The 20,696-nt window shown below is 39.8% G+C and overlaps 1 protein-coding gene across 1 annotated transcript in view; it reads right to left on the bottom strand.

The window, feature by feature from the left end:
• The window catches only part of VWA3B (von Willebrand factor A domain containing 3B), a 64,047-nt gene that overhangs the window by 35,474 nt on the left and 7,877 nt on the right, over positions 1-20,696 (bottom strand). The window contains 7 exon segments of the mRNA XM_061998843.1: positions 32-170; positions 1,913-2,067; positions 2,652-2,848; positions 5,244-5,360; positions 11,795-11,916; positions 13,778-13,947; positions 19,803-19,962. Of these exon segments, the coding sequence (XP_061854827.1) occupies positions 32-170; positions 1,913-2,067; positions 2,652-2,848; positions 5,244-5,360; positions 11,795-11,916; positions 13,778-13,947; positions 19,803-19,962 (1,060 nt within the window).

Here is a 20,696-nt window from a genome sequence, read left to right as displayed (position 1 = left end):
CTCCATCTTCAGAATCATTACTTTATCATACCTGCATGAGCTGAAATATTTTCTCCTTCACCAGTGGCAGCTTGTCCTTCATAGATTGGGAGGTATCAATAAGTATATAGACATCATCTTCAAACACGTTCCCAAAGAGGCCTCTGCTTCCTTCTTGAAGCCACTTAATCCTGGGAGAGGAAAAATAAAAGAGCTTTTCATATCAGAATCTAACAGGAAGGATTTTTTTATCACTGCTGTTATTTCTTTCTCTAAGTACCTGTTACTTGTCACTGTCAGAAGTGGTATATTGGCTTTCACTAACCAATCTTCTGCTGCTACATAGTACTACAAGGCATTTTTATTTCCTAATTTCAGTAGCAATCTAGATACTGGCAAAACAGACAAAGCAATACAGCACCTTTATAAAGTAAATTATTAGGTAGTTTGATCTGGGAAATTTCATGTGGAAGTAACTGTAACAGTTCTCCAGACTGAACTCAGGAAATCATGTAATCTTATGCTAGCATGCCTCCCTTTTCAGGAAACCACAGAATGCCAGATATTCTGCAAGGAACTTGAACACTTTGAAGTGTCTTAATGTAACACAGATGCTTTAATGTTTCACTGACCTTGAGTCTTAAATACAGACTTAGTTTTACATTTTAAACAGGACTGAAGTATGCCTGTCACTTGAATACAGGCATACATACTGCTGTGTACAAGAACATTTCCTCAGTAATGGCTGCAGCAGGTCCAAATATGATTTCCCTTGAGAGTCATAAACTACTTGTCTACTCTGAAACACTGACATTCAAGAGATGGAATATAATGGCCCTGGGAAAAATATGACTCATCTCCACGGCGGTTTAAAAAAATACCATCATGGAAACTTAAAGGATCCTATTACATTTGCTACTGACAGCTATTTTGCCATTAGTTATTTCCCCTGAAGTGTTTGATGAGGTCTACCAAGGCTTTTTAACAATGAGATGAATGTTTCAAAACAGCAAACTCATAATCTTGGCTTGAATTTCAAAAACACATACTTACCAAAACCCTTTACCTCAAATTTTCATTTCATGGTGTGTTATTGTTATCCTAAATACAGCAAGACATACTAAAAGGAATAACAAAACTCTGTTTGACCTTGCTAAATGTAATCAGGCTATTATACCTTCGGCAGAGAAGCAGCAATAAAATGAAAGTTCACACCCTGGGTTTTTTTTCATGAGACATCTCATTGTCCTAATATACAAAACAGAGGGCAACATTTATTCTTTCTTTTGGTTCTACAATACCCATTTTTAAAGTTTCTATCTTCTCCTAAAGTGAATATAAAAGCCAATTTAATATAAGACATCTTTACGACAAATCAATCAGACCCTCAGATTACCTATTTTTTGTAGATACCCTACAAAAATCTAGAAGTGTATCTATACAGTTGTAGAAAAGTAAACTAAGGAGTTAACTTGACCATTGTATTTCTGATCATATGCATTACTTAATAGCTCTTACTCTGACTCTGATCTACACTGTTCAAACTTGTCTTCAGCACTGAATTGCAGCGATCCTAGGTACACAGGATGAATGGTGACCAAGTTTTACTGATGATTCTAGAAGTTCTCTGCTACATGTCCATCTGCATGTGTGCTGATGCTTCTTGACACTTTCAGCAGTTCTTTCAGTAATGTGCAGACTGACTTTAACATTTGTGTTCCAGAAGGAGAACAAAAGATAAAACTGTTCACTGGTTTTCTTAAATGGCTACTAAGCAATCCTGCTCACAAGATTCTAATCTAGAATGGATTTCTTGCTTAGTACTGCTATTTGCAGTTTACCAACCACACTGGCTTATTACGACAGTAAACATCAAACATTTCAGCAACAATGTAAAACAATGCAAACTGATTTTATGTGACAGAACACTTACCTGCCTTGCATTTGTGTGAGAGCAGTCTTCATTTTCTCTTGGTACTGCTTACACTTTTCTGTACTAACATGTACATGAACTATAGATCCATCTTTCCAGAAAGCATGTACAAACTTGTCACAGTATTTTGCATGAATTATCTTCCTCTTTGTCTCCTATAGCCAAGAAAAATACATTTCATGTTCCATAACACATTATTTTGCAGTGCCTTTAATATTTGGTGAACGAATTTCAAAGCTAGATGCTTGTTGCACATGAACAGGTGCAGAAATAGACATGGGACAGAGTAGTCTCAAAATTTGCTCCTAGCAAAAGTCAGTAGAAACTGGTTTTATTCTTGTAGCTACCAAGAACAGAAGTTTACCAAGTAGTTTAATGGTAGAGCTTGAGAAAAGGGAATAGAAGACAAATGAATCCAAATTTGTAAACACCAGGACCTGTAAACACCAGGGCAGCTGAGACTAACACTTACTCTAAGGAAAAATAAAGACAACAAATAATTTTTGCCCTAACCCACATAAATACATAGAAAATCAAGGCATTGCTTAAGCTATCCCTGATTCTTCCTTGCAGATCATATGTGGACCAGGAAGGAGTCCTTGAAACAGTAACTTTCAAATAGCCCTTTGAAACATTCTTATTTATAACCATAACTTTATAACTTATCTATCAGTCTGTTCTTCAATCTTTAATAGCAAGAACAACCCACACAACGTGAGGGAAAATTAACAATACTCACAGCATCAGTTTGTGAAGATTCATCCTCTGGTTTAGTTTTTATGTCCACAATTCCATCTGCATGACGAAAAGTACAATCAGCAAGTGCATCATACAGTGTGAGCTTCTGAGCTTTCAGGCCATACTTCTGCAACCACTTCTCAGAGGTCAAATATTTGTCATATGTATGCTTTTCTAATGGATGATCTGCTTTGGTCACTAATGAACAAAACAAAATAAATAAAATCTCCAGTATAACACAGTTCACTTTGGACAAGCTATTTTCAGAAACGGGCTATGGAGTCAACATTTTCAAACTTGTTCTGCTTGCACTGACAGCATTGAAGTGAGTGGATATATCTCAATGATTTCTAATGTTCTCTACTTTGGTTGTGCTTTTTTTCTTATCAGACAAATTCCTTTGTAACAGGAATAAACCCATCGGAGGACACAGAGAGAAGATGATAAATAGCTACAAGATCAACATATAAAAGAAATATTTTTAGTAGGATGAAGGTCAACTTTACTTTCATACTGACTGAATTACAAAATGCCAGGAAATATTCTGGTATCAGATGTCTAGCTTAAAGGAGAATCATTTGAGAAAATGAAATAACAGAAGATATAATCGAAAATGCAGTAAAGACTAACATTGCCACTGGTCTTTTTTAGATAAGGCCATTTAAACTAAAAAGCAAATTACAATGTCTTTGGGAGATTTTTTAATTTCTTTGTCTGCAATATTCACTTTTTATAGGCTGAACATTGCACCATGTATCCCAAGCCACAAATCACTGTGTACTGTCTCAACATTAGTTCTATACATTCCTTTTATCATTTTTAATTGATACTGAAAGAAATAGCATTATTTCTTTTTTGTCTGATCTGGTATGATTGTTTTTATGTTTACCCTTTTATGTCATATTGTCTTAGAAATTTTCTAGGGATCATCTTAAAGTTAGGCACTGCATGTGTCTAGATACTGGTAATAGGATAGAGGGCTCTGCATTCATCCATCACTAGTTCATTAAACCATACCTAAACACAATGACCCAGCAGTGGGTCTCACAGCTGGGTGAATTTATTTTGCCACAGTTGAATTTAGGTGGACGTAGGCAGTATAAATCTCTACTCTGTTTAGAAGCAGCTACAGTAACAAGAGGATTGAGATCCTGAGCCTGTAAACAAACCTATGGAGACACCTATTGCCTCAACACACATAGATTAGCCAGGGCAGGTACAGGGTCAGAGCCTCTTCATGTGGAAATATTTGCTTTCTGATTGCTTCTGGTCGTTAGAACAGGCAATGTGGCAAGTATCACAAATGCACTCACATAATTTTATAAAGAGAATGGTTGTTTTCTTTCTTCCACATGCTTTTTGTAAAAAGCTGTGTCTCAGTTCACGTAACTGCTGCATTTTCTGGAGAGTCAGTAGAAAAACTGTCTCTTTTTCTCTGCTTCTCCTCTTGCAGAACTTCAGAACAAACTAAATTTTGCAGAAGAGCATTTTAAACAGATCAGGAAGGCAAGAACAGGACTAAATGCAGGCAAACACACAATTATTTGGATCAATGGGCAAGAGTCAAATAAACATGGAATCATAGAACGGTAGGGGTTGGAAGGGACCTTTAGAGATCATCTAGTCCAACCCCCCTGCAGAAGCAGGGTGACCTAAATAAAGTCACATAATGCCAAAGAACTGACAAAATAAATCACACTGATTTCATTTATTTTAATTTATTTATGAAGTGCTTATGTATGAAGGCAAACTTTAAAAGAACATTAAAGATGAATAGTCAGGAGCACACAAATAAACACTGAAATTAGGGCTGCCCTTGCAGCTTTATTGTGGTCTTTTTGTTCATATGCATTACGGTATAGCTGTGTAACTTCACATGGGAAGTTCTGCTAATTCAGAAGATGCTATTTGCAGTATAAAGAACTGGTTTCTGCCTTCACAGAAGAAAAAACTCAAGCTTAAGTGCTGCATAGTTATGGTATTGACAGAAGTTCAAATCCAGTTCAGGCAGAAAAAGTTCGCAGCTTCAAATCTTCACCATCATCACTTCACTCACACATGTAAACACACCACTGAGAGTTCCAGTGACTGTCTGTAAAAAGCATTCTACAGCAGGTGACCCAGAAAAAGGTATCAAAACCATACTTCTTCCCTTTTAAGGGAATGAACTAGCTACCAGGTTGGAGGCTATCCCAAGAAGACCGTGATGCGAGAGAGATGAGGTACTTCCCCAGAACTATGTAGAAAAAAAATTAAAGATTTACTGTCCCAGGCAGGGAGGGAGAGACTACAAAAAAAAAGAGAAAGTTCAGCATCATGAAGTCTAGGCAATTTCTAAACCTAGTCACTGGTGAATTGAAAATTACGTGTTTCAGCCTGACCTGTTACATGTTCAGCAAGGTTAAGCAGTAATAAACAGAGATTTGTAATAGAAAGTTTTAAGCAACCATAAGTTTAGATGCCAAGCATGGGTGCTACCTGTATATAGATATTTCTGAGCAAATCATCCCCAGACATGTAATCAAAACTGTTTGCAAATAAAATACCACTATGAATATAGTGGTAACTTTCTAGAAAGAAATATACATGATACCATCTTGAGAAGCAGGCTGGTCAGATTCTGATAAAATTTTCTGAACTTGTCTCACAGTACTCCTGGCCTCCTCCAACTCATTCCAGATCAAAAAGACATCTTCACGGACACCAGCTACTGCAAAAGAAATTATAAATAGAACTTGACAACTGCTTTTTATAACTCCTCAATCTCCACAAAGCCATTGAGTTCATCCAGGTATTGTCATACAACCTTGTTTTCTTGAGGTCTCATTGCAGTGACAAGAAATGTTCTTAAAAAAGGGCTCAAAGCTGGCACCAGGACATCAGAGGTGCTTAGCCTGCTGAAAGTAACTTCCAGAGTTGGCCACAGACTGCTTCCACAACAGAAAAGTCCTGTGGACTTCATTGCATGGTCTGGATCAAACTATTATATCCAACTTTGAAACTTCAGAGAAAAGATGTTTTCAACTCTTTCAATTCCCATTAAAGGATTTTTTTTCCAGAAGAGTTTCTCATGAAATTTTGCTAAGATAAGTTTATTTTCATCCTAACAAGTCTCAACAATCATAAATAATTGCCAAAACAAGTTTAAAATGTTTTACTATCAGGCTATATTCTCCAAAAATTGGAAAAATCCAAAGCTGGAGTTGATACAAAGTTTTCTTAATCTTAATAGATCTTTTCCTTGATTAAAAAACACAAACGTGTATTCATTTAGTAGAGAACAATTATTAATACTGAGGCACCATGTATATATCTAAGCAGTACAATCACCACTAAAAAGTGTGTTAATAGCTTAGTCTTGGAGAAAAACTGTGTGTAGTGTTACAATAAAAAGAAACTGAATTGTGACAACCTATTACAACCTATTACTGAAATTCACATAAAGATGCTGAACAAGGCAAACTATAGCTTATCATCTAGCGGTTCTGTTAACATACAGTGCTATTTCACTGTATAAGAGATAAGACATGTCCACTAAAGTAGGCCATCAGTAAACAAACAAAACTGTTCATTTTGTTCTTTGATAAACTTCCCTGAACTAATAATATGAACATTTTTACAAAATAACAACTCAGTTTTAATTGTGAAATGCTTTTCATTTCCAAGAAATATTTTGAAATGTGTTATTGTACACTGCCATCTCCTGGGACCTTCCTGCATTTCAAAAACACATTTGAGCCATTAGGACAAAGATCAACATTTCCTAAAACACAAAAAGCTTTAGTAAAGCAGATTATTCCACAACATAAAACACAAAGATGAGGGGGAAAAAAATATCACTCTGTTATCATTACCTTTTAAGTTTAAGAAAATTATTTTATTCAAATGCTTCAGAAAGAAGCCAACTTTTCTTTATAAACAATCTCTTCCCAGGAATGCAAAACATAAAAAAATTGAGTGTTGGCAAAATTCCAGCAAGTAGGGAACTAGAGATTTTCTGATGAGTAGTCAGATATTGAATAGTTATATGCACCTACTGTCATAGTTAAAGCACAAAATATATGCATTCACACCAAACATACACATATTTCTGTTTAAGACTGTTAAGAAGGCAATTCCAGTGGAGCTGTCTCCAACTAAATCTGGATATTCTCCACATGCTATACAAAACTGGGATCCGGATTTAATTTTATGAATGTTTTTAACATTAAGTCTGAAAATACTGAAAGAAGTACACATATTTCAACTATCTTTAAAACAATACTGATGATATCATCATGTTGACACATTTCCCCTTAAATTGATGCTATGGACTCATCAAATTTCCAGAATTATTGTTACCGTCCCCAGTAAGATACGTGTATTGAAGTGGTATTACACAAGGTATTTTTTTCCTGATTTGCGCTGCAGCACAGCAAAATAAAACTGCATACACTTTCAAAGCAAGTAAGTTTGACGACACTTAGAATACAGGTCAAATGAAGTGATCAACAACTACATATTGTGAAGGTCAGGTTGGTTAGACAACCTTTTATCTGGCAACATTTTTCTCCTGGATTCAACTGGGAGAGCAGGTTGCGAGCAGTGACAACTATAGCAACTTTCTGTCTCTACACAGGAGGCTCATCTCGACCTGCTCCTCAGCCATTCTTCCTGAGTGGGAAGGAAAAGCTGTGCCTTTCCAAACTGAGCCCCATAACTCAAAATATACATAAGCATACAACGCAAAGTATCTTCCAGGCTTGGTTCTCGACCTGCGGCCCATCCCCCAAAGCACATCAGTGAAAAATAACCAAGCGGCCACAAACCTCTCTTCGGTTTAAATTCTTTGTGCTCACACCTCAGCTGTGCCATTTTTGGGGGCCACCAACTGAAAACTAGCTGAAAGTCGTCCCCGGAGGGGTGCAATCCCCAACCGCTCCAGGCCTGCTGGCTCTTGCCTGCCTTCAGGCGCCTGAATCCCAGGAAAGACCTTGTCTTAAAAGAACACCTTCTGCCCTGAGGGAAAAGACCCTGCCCATCCCCTCCACTGTGTAGCTGGCGGTTTAACGGACAGACCCCTGGGGACCCCCAGTCCCAGTTCCGCTTAACAAACTGCCACAGGGTAACGGGCAAGAGGGCGGACCTGAGACACAGGGCACTGAACAGGTCTTAACGGCTTGTAGCCCGCCCGCCCCACCCCCAAAGCCCCCACCCCCCCACACCCCGATCTATTGTTTTCAGGCCGCAGCCACAGCGACTTTGCAGAGCACCTCAGGCTGGGGAACGTTTCACAGCTGCTCTGCTCTGGAGGGTGGAGGAAGGGAGGCCCTGAAAAAGAGGAAGAGGATGGGGAAGGGTGCGGGTAGAGCCTGCGCGAGGGGTAGAAGCGTTTTGCTAACAGCGGTGAATCGAAGCAAGACGGTAGGTCTAAGCGAAAACACAAATGCACTTGCAATTGTATATGAAAGCTCATAATAGCCTTCATTTCCATTTCCTGGTTGTTTAACACTGTCAGGCAATCTTAAAAGAAGTGGCTCTTCCACACCTGCCTCCCAGCAAACTCATCCAGTTTCAGGAGTCACTGTAAACCCATTTGATTTCATACTCAGGATACAAGATCTGCTGAGGAAAAAAAAAAAAGGCCATGCAAAAAAAAACCAAAAAAAACCCCAAACCAAAAAAGCACCAGCAAAATCTACAATATTTTTGAAACATCAAGAAAATGCCATTGCAAAAGCAACTAATGGAAAACAGACATTTCTTACTTCTCTCATTATCTGACTTAGTGAAAGCAAGCAAATCTAAATATCATAGAATAAGATCTATTTTAAACTTCATTTGCCTGCAAGGCGAGATAGGCAATTTCCTTTTTTTTCGCTGCTTGTCCCTTCCACAGCCTCTATGTGGCAGCAGAACATAGCAATATTCCATGAAGCGTTGGTTTTCAAAATCTCTGCTTAGAGGGGGATGAATGGGGGTACAATGGAACACAGGAGGGGAGTACCTGCCAGATCAAGCAGCACTGAAACTCACTGCAGCCTGATCCTGCTCCTTTCCCAATAGGCATATGGACAGAGCAAACGAACTTTGTATCCCATGTGGTATCACGGAGCAACTATCTGCATCACTCTCTACACGTTGGCAGATTTGTCAGGATTTGTTAGGCTGCTAAGAGCAGACAAAGCACATGCAAAAAAAAAAAAAAAGCAGAGGCAATGATCTTTGCTACAGCTCCTAGGCAAAATAGTTACTCTTGAGTCATGATTCTGACTCTTCAAAGGGAGGGTTTAGCCTCTCCCATGTCTATGTACACAAACAGTGCAGAGTCCCTTAAGTTCAATGTCACATAGGAGGCCGGTGCTCTTATGCTTCCCATTTCACACATGGCAACCTGAAATTTTCCCTGTGACCATTAGGTAAATGTGGACAATCAAGCACATCTAAGAATACAACCCTACACTGTTCACAAGGAGGTCAGATCTTCTTTGGATTTGTCAAATCCTGATTTCAGTCCATTTGCATTTTCTTTACACATACCAGCTCGTCTATTCCTCCACAAAGGAAAACACTATGCAGAGATTTAGTGCTGTTTCTATTTCAGCCTACAAGGACCCACTATTCATTTCAGGATCTAGTTCAAACACCATTGCTTTTCAAGCCCCATTTAGCACTTATTTCCCTGTGACTCGAAGATGGCACAACTGTGTCTCTTTTTAGAAAGAGCTTCCACCATCCCATGCCTTCTGAGTCTTCAAGTTCTAACATCAATTTCACCTCCCTTCCACTTACAGTTTTAACTGGCTAACAAGATTGCTTAATTCTGCAGCTTTTTGCAGATGAAGAAGCTATACAAAGAATGTAGGCAGAAGTGATAACAGGAAAATCAGTGCTAGATGAGGAGATACCACCACATTAGGCTTTATGTAAAAGCATTTCTCTCTCTTAAGTAAAGCAGAGTCTGCCAACATAAGGACCTTAATTATTTGCTGCCTTACACCTGGTTTGATCTCGAGCACCCACTCAAAATGAGTGTAAAAAAAGTATTCAAATTTGGCAGTTTCTCACGCTTGCTTTCTAAATGACTGCTCAAGATGCAAAACAGGGTACAAAGGAGCTCTTATCTAAAGTTTTAAATAGTTCGCTTCAGACTTGTTTTGGTTAAGCAGATGAAAAAGAGTGAACATGAAGATATCCTGTCTTTGCAAAACACTGTTATTCAGTGGATACCCAGAAAACTATCAGATGTCCTTAAAACAGCTTTTCCAGTCCATAAAACATAATGATGAGTTTCAGTTTCCAGCTGTTGCGATTGTGGTGCAAAAAGAAACATAATCAAAATATTCCTGTGCCTTCCCTCATTTTGAAGAAACATCACATTTGGGAGATTAAATCTCTGGTTCATTCTCTATTTATTTCCTTGTATAGTTTATGCCATACATCCAAGAACCAGTTTCAGAGCCCATTAGTGAGTAATCGACACTTTTATTATTATTGCTTTCTACACCCTTGAAGGAGTCTCTGAAACAACAGACATCAGAGACAGACCAGAATAATGTCTCCAATGTGTTTTCTTTTCTGAAAGGACTTTAGATTCTGCATATGACTAAAACGCTCCGATTGGCTGCCAGTGATGTCACAACTGTGCTTATAATACCCAGTAAATGCAAAAAGCTAATTGTGTTCCTTTTTAATGTGTAAATTCTGCTCCATAATAGCAATAAGACACAACAGACAATGCACTTCAAGGGGATTACTGCCCTTTTGAGTGATTAGAGCTATTCAGCTTTCAGCTTTAGAAACAGTGGTGAGGAAGTAATTTCAGTCATATAGGAGCTCCAGGCCCATCTATTCAAACAGGCAGACTGCCTGCGGGAAGAGGAAGCCAGCTCCCCCCACGCTTAGCCCCAGATGGGGTCCAGCAAGGAAGCACTAGGAGCAGTCTGAAGGCGATCTTTATCTTGCTCTGAATATGACAAGAGATACAGGGTTTGGAAGCGTGCTCTGCTGCTGGTTTCTAAACCCCTGCGTGCTTGAGGCTTGAGTGTCCATGAAGCAAAGAACAGGCAGCACCCCACTCTCTTATTTCTGCCCCTATGCTATGGTTCTTTCCTACTGTTATAATCACAGCCCTTGTGAAGGATACACAAGGAAGTAGTCTACAAGTCAGCAAAGTTAGTCCCAGACTGACAGATGACCTTAGGTGAGTCACTAAATCCACCTTATTCCACACATTCCCTAGGATTAAGAAGAGGATAATACTGTTCTGCCTTTGGGGCAACATTAATGCCTCCCAGCATAACAGGGATGTGAGCCATTAGAATAAAGAGATTTTATGTCTCCTGATATTTAGAAGAAATCATCTTTTAATGTAATGTCCTGCTGATAAAGATATCAGACTTGGCATCTACAGCTTCACTTCACACCACAAGCTGGTCTCTTTCCAACCTGGCTGAAACCCCAGTCCAGTCCCACAGAACAGTAAGGCTGACTTACCCAGAGGAAGTAGCACTGTGACTAATAAGAAACACACTGAAAGCTTTCTGCCCAGCTCCACCTCCCAGCAAAACACTCTTTCTGTTATTTGTTTCCTCCTGGATTTTTTTTTCACCAATTCCACCTCCCTCCCTCCCCTTGCCCCTTGCTGTCTGCCACTACACACTCTTCTCCATAGTTATTTTACTGTGCTTGTTGCCTGTCTGTATGACAAATTCAAATCTTGAGAGAAACAAGTCAACCTCATGTGGATTTACTCCACATGAGTAAATGAATGAACTTGGCCTGTATTGATGTGGCTGTTGCATCAGATGCTCTTCCACACTATTCTTCTTCCTGTCTGCTATTTCTCGATATATTTCCACAAGGTCACTGGCATAAGCGCAGCAGTACTATTCTTCATCTCCCTAAATAAATGTTGTTCTTGTCTCCTTTTGCACTTCTCTTTCATTCTCACACGCACATCCTCTGCTCTCTTCACTTCTCTCTTTTCCTTTCCCTCTGCTTCCCATCCACAGAATTTCCACTTGACCAGTTCTGTCCTCAACCCACCCATGCCTACTGAAGGCTTCTTTTGATTTTACACTTAACAAGTTCCTATATTACATTTTTATTCTGAAAACTCACAGAGAAAAATCAGTATTGCCTTGTTTTTTTTACATTGCCTACCCAGTGGCATTCGTCCTTTCACTTTTCTGGAATTCAGGGCAATTAGACCTTTTCCATCCTGATCACATTTTAGTGCAGGTCCAGTAGCATCTCTATAGCCATTCTCAACAAAAGCATGGAATCTGTAACATAAAATAAATTTTCACCAGTATGTAAACTACATACACACTTTCTTAATTTTAAAGAGATGTATGTCACCCATGATTGACTCACTTATTCAAGATATCTAAACCTTTAACTACAACAACACTATGAATTGAACCAAATCTTTTATGTACATTTATATACATTCTGAAGTCTTCTAATGAAGAACTTTCTTTCATTGTGGTATCGTTTACTCTGAGACATCTTCTTTCTCAATCTCCTGGAAATCTACTTTTAATTAATGCTTTTAACATGCTGAGCAAGCATGTCATTTGAGATGTCTGAGATGACACTAACACCTTTTTATCAGATTATCTTCCCAGTTGAAAGCCCAACAGGAACATTTCTTTCATTACAAAACAGAGATCAGGAAGTCAAGCAGACTTCATTCACTCTAGTCATCAAAACAGAAAAGCTCTCAGAGCAGGACAAAGATGCATTTCTAAAACAGAACTAAACTAGAAACAGGCTCAAGCCTATGAAAAGCCCATGAACTTGGACATTCCTATGTGAAAGCTGATTTAAACTTATAGTTATTGGGCAAATTCCCACCAGCAAGATATTAACTGGCCCAATAACTCTCTGGACCAAAGCTAGACTCCTGTAAAAATAAGATAGTGGGAATCATATCAGACAAAGTCATTCCTCTCAGCTCACTGCCATGACCCTTCTTGCCTCTTTCTCTACCACACAAGAAACATTTATTTTCCTTTTATAAAGGAGGTAAAAACACTGGCAAAAGAAAATGAGGGATGGAGACTGGCAATTTACCTGGTATTATGGAGGTACCACAGTTTTAAATGACCACAATTATTTTAGATATACGTCACACCAGAGCAAACAAAACACTTTCCCACAGTCTTGGATTTTGGCAGACACTCCATCTCTTAAAAGCTACTTCTAAACACAGATGGCTATAAAAGAGCTAAGCAGCTGCCATCTTACCAATTGCTCTGCAGTCATTTGGGAGATTTCTACTGTTGGAGATCTTCCCACTCTTGCACAAACAACAGTGAAACAGAAAGAGCTAGCAGCCATTTCACAGCTCTCTAACAGCACAGTGACTTCTGTCAGAAGACAGACAAGCACCTACTGGCTTCTACTGCCCTCCTGCTGTTCTGCATGAGTTTAGTGTAGTCTTTGTTTTTTCTTATTTTCATATCAGAATCAAGATTAAAGTTTTATTAGCCCTTTCCACTGAAGGCTGATTCTCGGCACACGGCTGATTCCCGGGATAAAGTAGCCAGCAAGCCATGTGGAATATATCAGTTTCCACCAACCATACCAAACAGATGCTAAAGAGCATGATACAGAACTGCATTTCTGCACAACCAGGCCTGACAGATAACACCACCTCAATTTCCTGTCCTACCAGGGGCTGTCCATTTAGGAGAGGCGTTACCTTTTCAGTACATGTCCGTATGGCACTTGGTCCAAAAAAACTCTAGATCTTTTGCTGTGAATATTACCAGAGTACAAAGCTATGCAATAAATACTTCAGTTTATGCTGCGACCTTTTCCCTTTAACAATTTTTCAGGCTCCAGAAGAGGAGCAGATGACAGGCAATTTGGGATATAAAAAAGCAACAGCATCTGCAAGCCAGTGAGCATATATATGGAGAGAAGCTTGTATGTTCAAGTAGGTGCTGCATTTTAATTATATGTCTTAAGACTATTTCCCCGGTTTCCCCAGATAGCTTACTAAACTGCTTTGTCTCTTTTTCCTCATTTTCCTCATGAGTAAAACAGGATTTATAGTGAGATATCTTTTGATACCCTTCCTAGAAGCAAAGCACTTTACAAGTACTGAAATCATTACTGTGCCTCTTCTTGTCATACCTGCCAGAGGCCAAGCGGCTCAACTCTTTCAGAAAAATAATAGTTTCATCTTCCCTAGCATTGAAAGATACAGTGTTGACTGGACAGGGACCATCAGTAACCGTCTCAAGGAGTAGCTGCTTTGTTTCCGCTGGAACATCACCCACAGCAAAGTAATAAACAGCTTCTACCTGTCATTAAACAGAAAAAAAAAATGAGAATTGCAAGACATTGTTTTACTAGATGCCTGGTAATTCAAGCACTGTCCTGTGCTGACTACTGGTAGGGAAACTTGGTAGAACCAATGCATTACTTGGGCTGTAAGATCTTCAGACCTTTGGTTCTCCCTCTCATTTACACTAGTAATTCAAATGGACTCCACACAAAATTTCCTGAAATGTGAAGAGAATCTGGCCCACAGCCTCTGGGGTCTGATTCCTCTACTGAATTAACTGAAACAAAAAAAGAAGTGTAAGGAAGGACAACTATGTATTAGTCAGGACAAGGCTCTGTGCCACATTCCATTTTTATGAAGAGAGATGCTATGTTAGTGCCTTGCCAGGGCCAAAAATTAGTATGAACTTTTACACCAGACCTACTGTTACTGGCAGCATGTATTTTGAGAGTAGGAAAGGTGCATCATTCTTTGAATGCAATTGTTGGTATTTACATTTCATTTGTATTTTTATATTTCCCAAGGCAGAGAGAGCTTGGTCACTTTATTATAACCACACACTTTTATTCTGAAGATACTACTGCAAGAAAAGAGAGAAGCTGAAGAAATGCCCTTTAGTTATTGCTTGAATATTACATTATGAGAGGTTTGTAACTGCACTTACCCATGCTAACAATCCTTATGGTAAGTATGCTTCCTAAATTTTCACTGTCATTAAAAACAAATGTAACGTTGGCTAGTCCATGATGATATTCAAGACAGTAAGTACAATATATCATTCCTATGGTATAACTGAAAAATAGGTGTTTAACTGAAAAAATACACTCAACTATGACTAGGAATCCCAGGACATGCACCACAAAAGACAATCATTTGAGGCCAGGATGGCACTGAGGAAATGTTTCTGCACACATGTAATTTAATACAGTAGTAAAGCAAATTATCACCTGTAGTTGTGTTCATGTATTTCTACTACTGCCTTTGATACTGATTTATATTTCAGCACCCTAAGTCAACAGATTGGCACATAAACATCTTTTGTCCACTTTGTACTTGAAGCTTCCAGATGGTAGGATCCTTGTGCTGCCCCACATCATAAGCATGTTGATACAAACTGACATGGACTTCTGGATTTCAAGCTGTCTCTCACTTCTCTACCTTTTGCCACAAATACCCGGGGTAATCCTCAGCACTGGACTCCCAAGCAGCAACCCAGTCTCAGGTGCCCTGACACCCCTGTTAATGCTAAACAAACATTAAGGTTAAAGAGAAGAACTAATGTGTTTCATTAAAGTGTAAGATTGACAAATATTAGCTTTAGGAAAAAGTGTACAGACACAAAATGAAAGATCTCTTGCACCTATCTATGCTTCAGTTTCACAAGGTTCCCTCTCTAGTTTCATCCAGCTAAGAAGCACACACACAGCTCTCCCAGCCGGGACTCAGTTCTTGGACATCTTGTTCCCATTCCTTTTGCTGAAGAGGCTACTAACCTGTGCATGCATATTGCACAACCATTTCTCCCTGTGTTGTTTCAGATTCACATCTTCTCCTTCCTAAGACTGGCCAATAATTCATAAACTTGATATTCAATAAGGATATCAGTTTTCAGGCTTCCTCTAAAGGATTTACTGCCTGCCTCTGCAAATTTTAAAATGCTGACATTTCTTGGGCACAGCTGATGTAGTATAAACTCCTCACAAGAAAATAAACAAATACTTAAACTACAAACCCAGCAACACCATACCACAAATGAAAAGTTCCTTACCAATTAGTCCTTCATATTTTGAAAATTTTAATTTGTGCAGCCATCTAAACAAGCAAGCAAACTCCATACAAGAACAGGAAGGAGAATATGAATAGTTCCTCACAGTCTTCCCACACTTTTGTGGAGCAGCACCTGTACAGAACCACAAGTTAAATGCTGTGGATGCATCTGTAGCAGGTAGTGTTCAAAGGATTGCAACCTTAGAGCAGAATGATCTACAGCTTGGGACTGACAGATCGCAAGGAAAGGAAGTCTAGAGAGTCACCACACATGGGAAGAAAAGCATAGCTAAAGGAACAATGGAAGAGCCAAGTCTGGGGGAAAAAGAGCTATTGTTTCAGAGCACCTTCTGATGAAGCCAGTTCTGAGGAATTAGTAATTTATGGCTGTTTAGTGAGTATGGAGCTTTTGTCTAGGACTGAATGGGGTCTCCCCCAGCCCGCAGTACAGTGAAGCTTTCACTCAAGGCATGTGTCAGTTATGAATGAGGACTGTATTTAGGAGTAATTGAAGTTTATGTTGAGCACCTGCCACAACTGACTCCCTGAGATTACCCCCTGGTCCACCAATGTCCAGAAAAAAATAACAGATGTCTCTCTGTTGGATTTTAATATCTGTTTATTCATATGCAGACCAACCAGGTCCAACAAGTCTTTTTTTTCACAGAATCATAGAATGGTAGGTGTTGGAAGGGACCTCTAAAGATTATCTAGTCCAACCTCCTGTCAAAGCAGGTCTGTCTAGACCAGGTCACACAGGAACGCTTCCAGGTAAATTTTAAAGACCTCCAGAGACGGAGACTCCACACCCTCCCTGGGCAGCCTGTGCCAGGGCTCCCTCACCCTCACAGTAAAATAGTTTTTCCTTATCTGTAAATGGAACTTTTTGTGTTCCAGCTTCTTTCCATTACCCCTTGTCCTGTCACTGGACACTACAGAAAAAAGTGTTGCCCCGTCCTCTTGACATACACTTTTTAAATACTTATAAGTATTAATGAGGTCCCCCCTCAGTCTCCTCTTCTCCAGGCTGAAGAGCCCCAGTTCCCGCAGCCTTTCCTCATAAGGAAGATGCTCCAATACCCTTGGTGGCCCTGCGCTGGACTCTCTCCAGCACTTCCCTGTCCCTCTTGAGCTGGGGATCACAGAACTGGACACACATCTCCAGGGACACACGTCTCACCAGGGCAGAATAGAGGGGAAGAAGAACCTCCCTCGATCCCCTGGCCACACTCTTCTTGATGCATCCCAGAATATCATTGGACTTCTTGGCCCATGATAGCACATTGCTGGCTCATGGTTAGTTTATCAACCAAAACTCCCAGGTTTCTCTCTGCAGAGCTGCTCTCCAGCAGGTCAATCCTGCTGTTGTGTAGAGTTGCAGGACTCTGCACTTGTCCTTGTTGAATCTCATGAGGTTCCTTTCTGCCCAACTCTGAAGCCAGTTGAGATCCTGCTGAATGGCAGCACAGCCTTCTGGGGAATCAGCCAGTCCTCCCAGTTTGGTGTCATCAGCCAACTTGCTGGGGGTACACTCTGTCCCTTCATCCAGGTCGTTGATGAAGATGTTGAACAAGACTGGCCCCAGAACTGATCCCTGTGGAACTCCACTGGCCACAGGCCTCCAACTCGACTCTGTGCCACTGATCACCACCCTCTGGGCTCTGTCATTCAACCAGCTCTCGATCCACCTCACTGTCCACTCATACAAGCCATGCTGCCTGAGCTTTCTGATGAGGATGTTATGGGAGACAGTGTCAAAAGTCTTGCTGAAGTCAAGGTAAATGACATCCACTGCTCTCCCTTCATCTAGCCAGAAAGTCTTACTCTCATAGAATTATAGAATCATAGAATCATAGAATAGTAGGGATTGGAAGGGACCTTTAGAGATCATCTAGTCCAGCCTCCCTGCAGAAGCAGGGTCACCTAGATCAGGTCACATAGGAACATGTACAGGCGAATCTTGAAGACCTCCAAGGAAGGAGACTCCAGAACCCCTCTGGGCAGCCTGTGCCAGGGCTCCCTCACCTGAACAGTGAAATAGTTTTTTCTTATATTTAAGTGGAACTTTTTGTGTTGCAGCTTCATCCCATTACCCCTTGTCCCATTGCTAGATACTATAGAAAAAAGGGATGTCCCAACCTCCTGACACCCACCCTTTAGATATTTATAAATGTTAATAAGATCTCCCCTCAATCTCCTCTTCTCCAAACTAAACAGCCCCAGTTCCCGCAGTCTTTCCTCATATGAAAGATGTTCCAGTCCCCTGATCATCTTAGTGGCCCTGTGCTGGACTCTCTCCAGAAGTTCCCTGTCCCTCTTGAGCTGAGGAGACCAGAAGTGGACACAGGACTCCAGACGAGGCCTCACCAGGGCAGAGTAGAGGGGAAGCAGAACGTCCCTTGACCTGCTGGCCACACTCTTCTTGATGCATCCCAGGATGCCATTGGCCTTCTTGGCCACAAGGGCACATTGCTGGCTCATGGTTAGTTTATTATCAATCAGGACTCCCAGGTCTCTCTCTGCAGAGCTGCTCTTCAGCAGTTCAACCTCCAGCCTGTACTGGTGTATGGGGTTGTTTCTCCCCAGGTGCAGGACTCTGCACTTGTCCTTGTTGAACCTCATGAGGTTCCTCTCTGCCCAACTCTCAAGCCGGTCAAGATCCCACTGAATGGCAGCACAGCCTTCTGGGGAATCAGCCAGTCCTCCCAGTTTGGTGTCATCAGCCAACTTGCTGAGGGTACATTCAGTCCCCTTGGTCAAGCAGGATTTCCCATTGGTGAATCTGTGCTGAGTCACCCTGATAACCATCTGTTCCTTCATGTGTTCTGAGATGACATCAAGGATGAGTTGTTCCATCACCTTTCCAGGGATGGAGGTGAGGCTGACCAGCCTGTAGTTTCCCAGGTCCTCCTTCTTGTCTTTTTGAAGACTGGAGTGACGTTGGCCTTCCTCCAATCGTCAGGCACTACTTTTGTTTCATCCTAACAATACTGAAATCCAAACACAATCTTTTCCATTTCCCACCAGGAAATCAGTAATATACTGCAAATTTAAAATGTTAATAAAATTTATGAAAGAGGCATTTAAAAAAGCAGTCATAAAAAAAATCTCACTGTTGAACAATTTGCTCCTCACCCAGTTCCTTTTTAATATCAGTTTCCAAACACCAAGGTTCATCTGGATGAGAATTCACCAGCACAGAGTACCAGAAGTAAACTCAAGCTCAATTTACCTTCTGGAAACAACGTCTCAGAATGATATTTATAAAGGAGTTAGGCTTGGATCTGTGCACAGCTATGGATCTTAATAGCAGTGAAAAACAATTATTCTAATCCACATTCAGTAGGTCCAGTCTTCCATTAAATTCAGGTGCTATGGAACTGAAACAATGCATGTTGTAAGTAAATTTTATATAAAAATTCTTAACAACACAAGTTTTAACTGAGTAATTCAAATGATGGTGTATATGTTTTACGCCATGTGACTCTGCTGTCATGAATCAAGTACTGTGGTACCTTTAGAAACAGATAGAATTTAATTGCTGCAATAGCTATGCATGCCTTGCCTATTTGTCCTGGAAGAAAATTTAGCTATAACCTGGCTGATGAAAAAAGGATTTGCATATCCCTACTATGAGTTAATGCCTAAATAAACCTCTGTACTTATTCTTTTAGATTTTAAATATAATTTTTCATCAGTACTATGGATATATAACAAAATAAAAAATAATTCCCTGTCTTCAAAAATGCTGATACTAAAAATTTTCTCATAAACTTGAAGCCCTGAAAAACGTATATGACAAAGAAAGTGGAAGGGAAGATGTTTCCTGTTTCCTTTAATGACTGAATGTGTTATTTACTCTGTGTACTCTAGGAAAAAAAATAAGCAAGTTCTGCATTCAAAATACAGTATATTTACATAAACAGGCCATCAGTAAACACAGTATGCAGCAACATTTGGGGGAAAAAAAAAATCAGAAACCTTTCCAAATGCAGTCATTAATATTTATCTTTGAAATATTCATCAGGGCAAATCGCAGTAGCCTGTCTGGCACTGAATATTCTCAGATTTACTTGAGGCTTCGGGAGAGATGTATGAGCTTACCGTCTCATCACTCATGGCTTCCAGCAGGGCCTCAGCAGACTTGGTATGGCTGGCAGCTGTCATATGGTCCAGCTTCCAGAGCCACGTAACAGCAGACTTTACAGTATGCTCAGACACAGGAGTAGATTTCTGTTGCCACTTTATAAGATCCTGAGCAGATCTGAAAATAACATTAACTATAAATCAGAAATAGTGAGAATAACACTGACAGAGCAAAAGAGTGGAGCTCTGCTATTGTTACTGTTCTGTTCCTTCAGTAATAATTACAATAAATCACAGATACTAAATCTAGACTTGCAAGGAAAGAAGTAGAGGAAAAATAAATTCCTCAGAAAAATACTGTGATTTTTCTAAGAATGTTTTTGGTGACAACTGTTTCCAAAGTAGAGTCAAGAGAGCTAAAGAACTTTAAAAACTTTTAACATTCATATCTCCTCTTAATATAAGAGCACTATCAGGTTTTTTAAAACGTGTATGGAAAAAAATAATCTGCCTTAAGCAGCTCTCTTACCACAACTTGCTGCATGACCTTCATGTCAGACCATTTTAACTGACAGGATTTTTTTGTAGTAGGGCTGATATTTATCTACCTATCAAAATAAAACCTGGGATGCTAAGCTTTTTGATATTTTAATTGATCAAAGGCCTTAGTCTTAATGTCAGTACAGAAGCACAAAGTATCGGAGCACGTATTCTTGTGCATTTGTACATAAAAAGATAGAAAGCAAAGAAAAAACCAACCAGTTCCAATATCTGTGACATTCCATCAAGCACTATGTTGAAGAGTTTCCTGCAAATCTGAAAGACAAGTATGTTTTCCAAGATTCTTTTAAAGTAATAATTTATATGCTATATTGTACTTTGTATCCCTCCTGCACAAAAAAATCAAATCAA

Source organism: Colius striatus, chromosome 1, assembly GCF_028858725.1.
Source record: "Colius striatus isolate bColStr4 chromosome 1, bColStr4.1.hap1, whole genome shotgun sequence".
Classification (NCBI taxonomy): Eukaryota; Metazoa; Chordata; class Aves; order Coliiformes; family Coliidae; genus Colius; species Colius striatus.
Note: the sequence above shows the minus strand (reverse complement) of the source record. Positions and strands in the feature narration are given on the sequence as shown.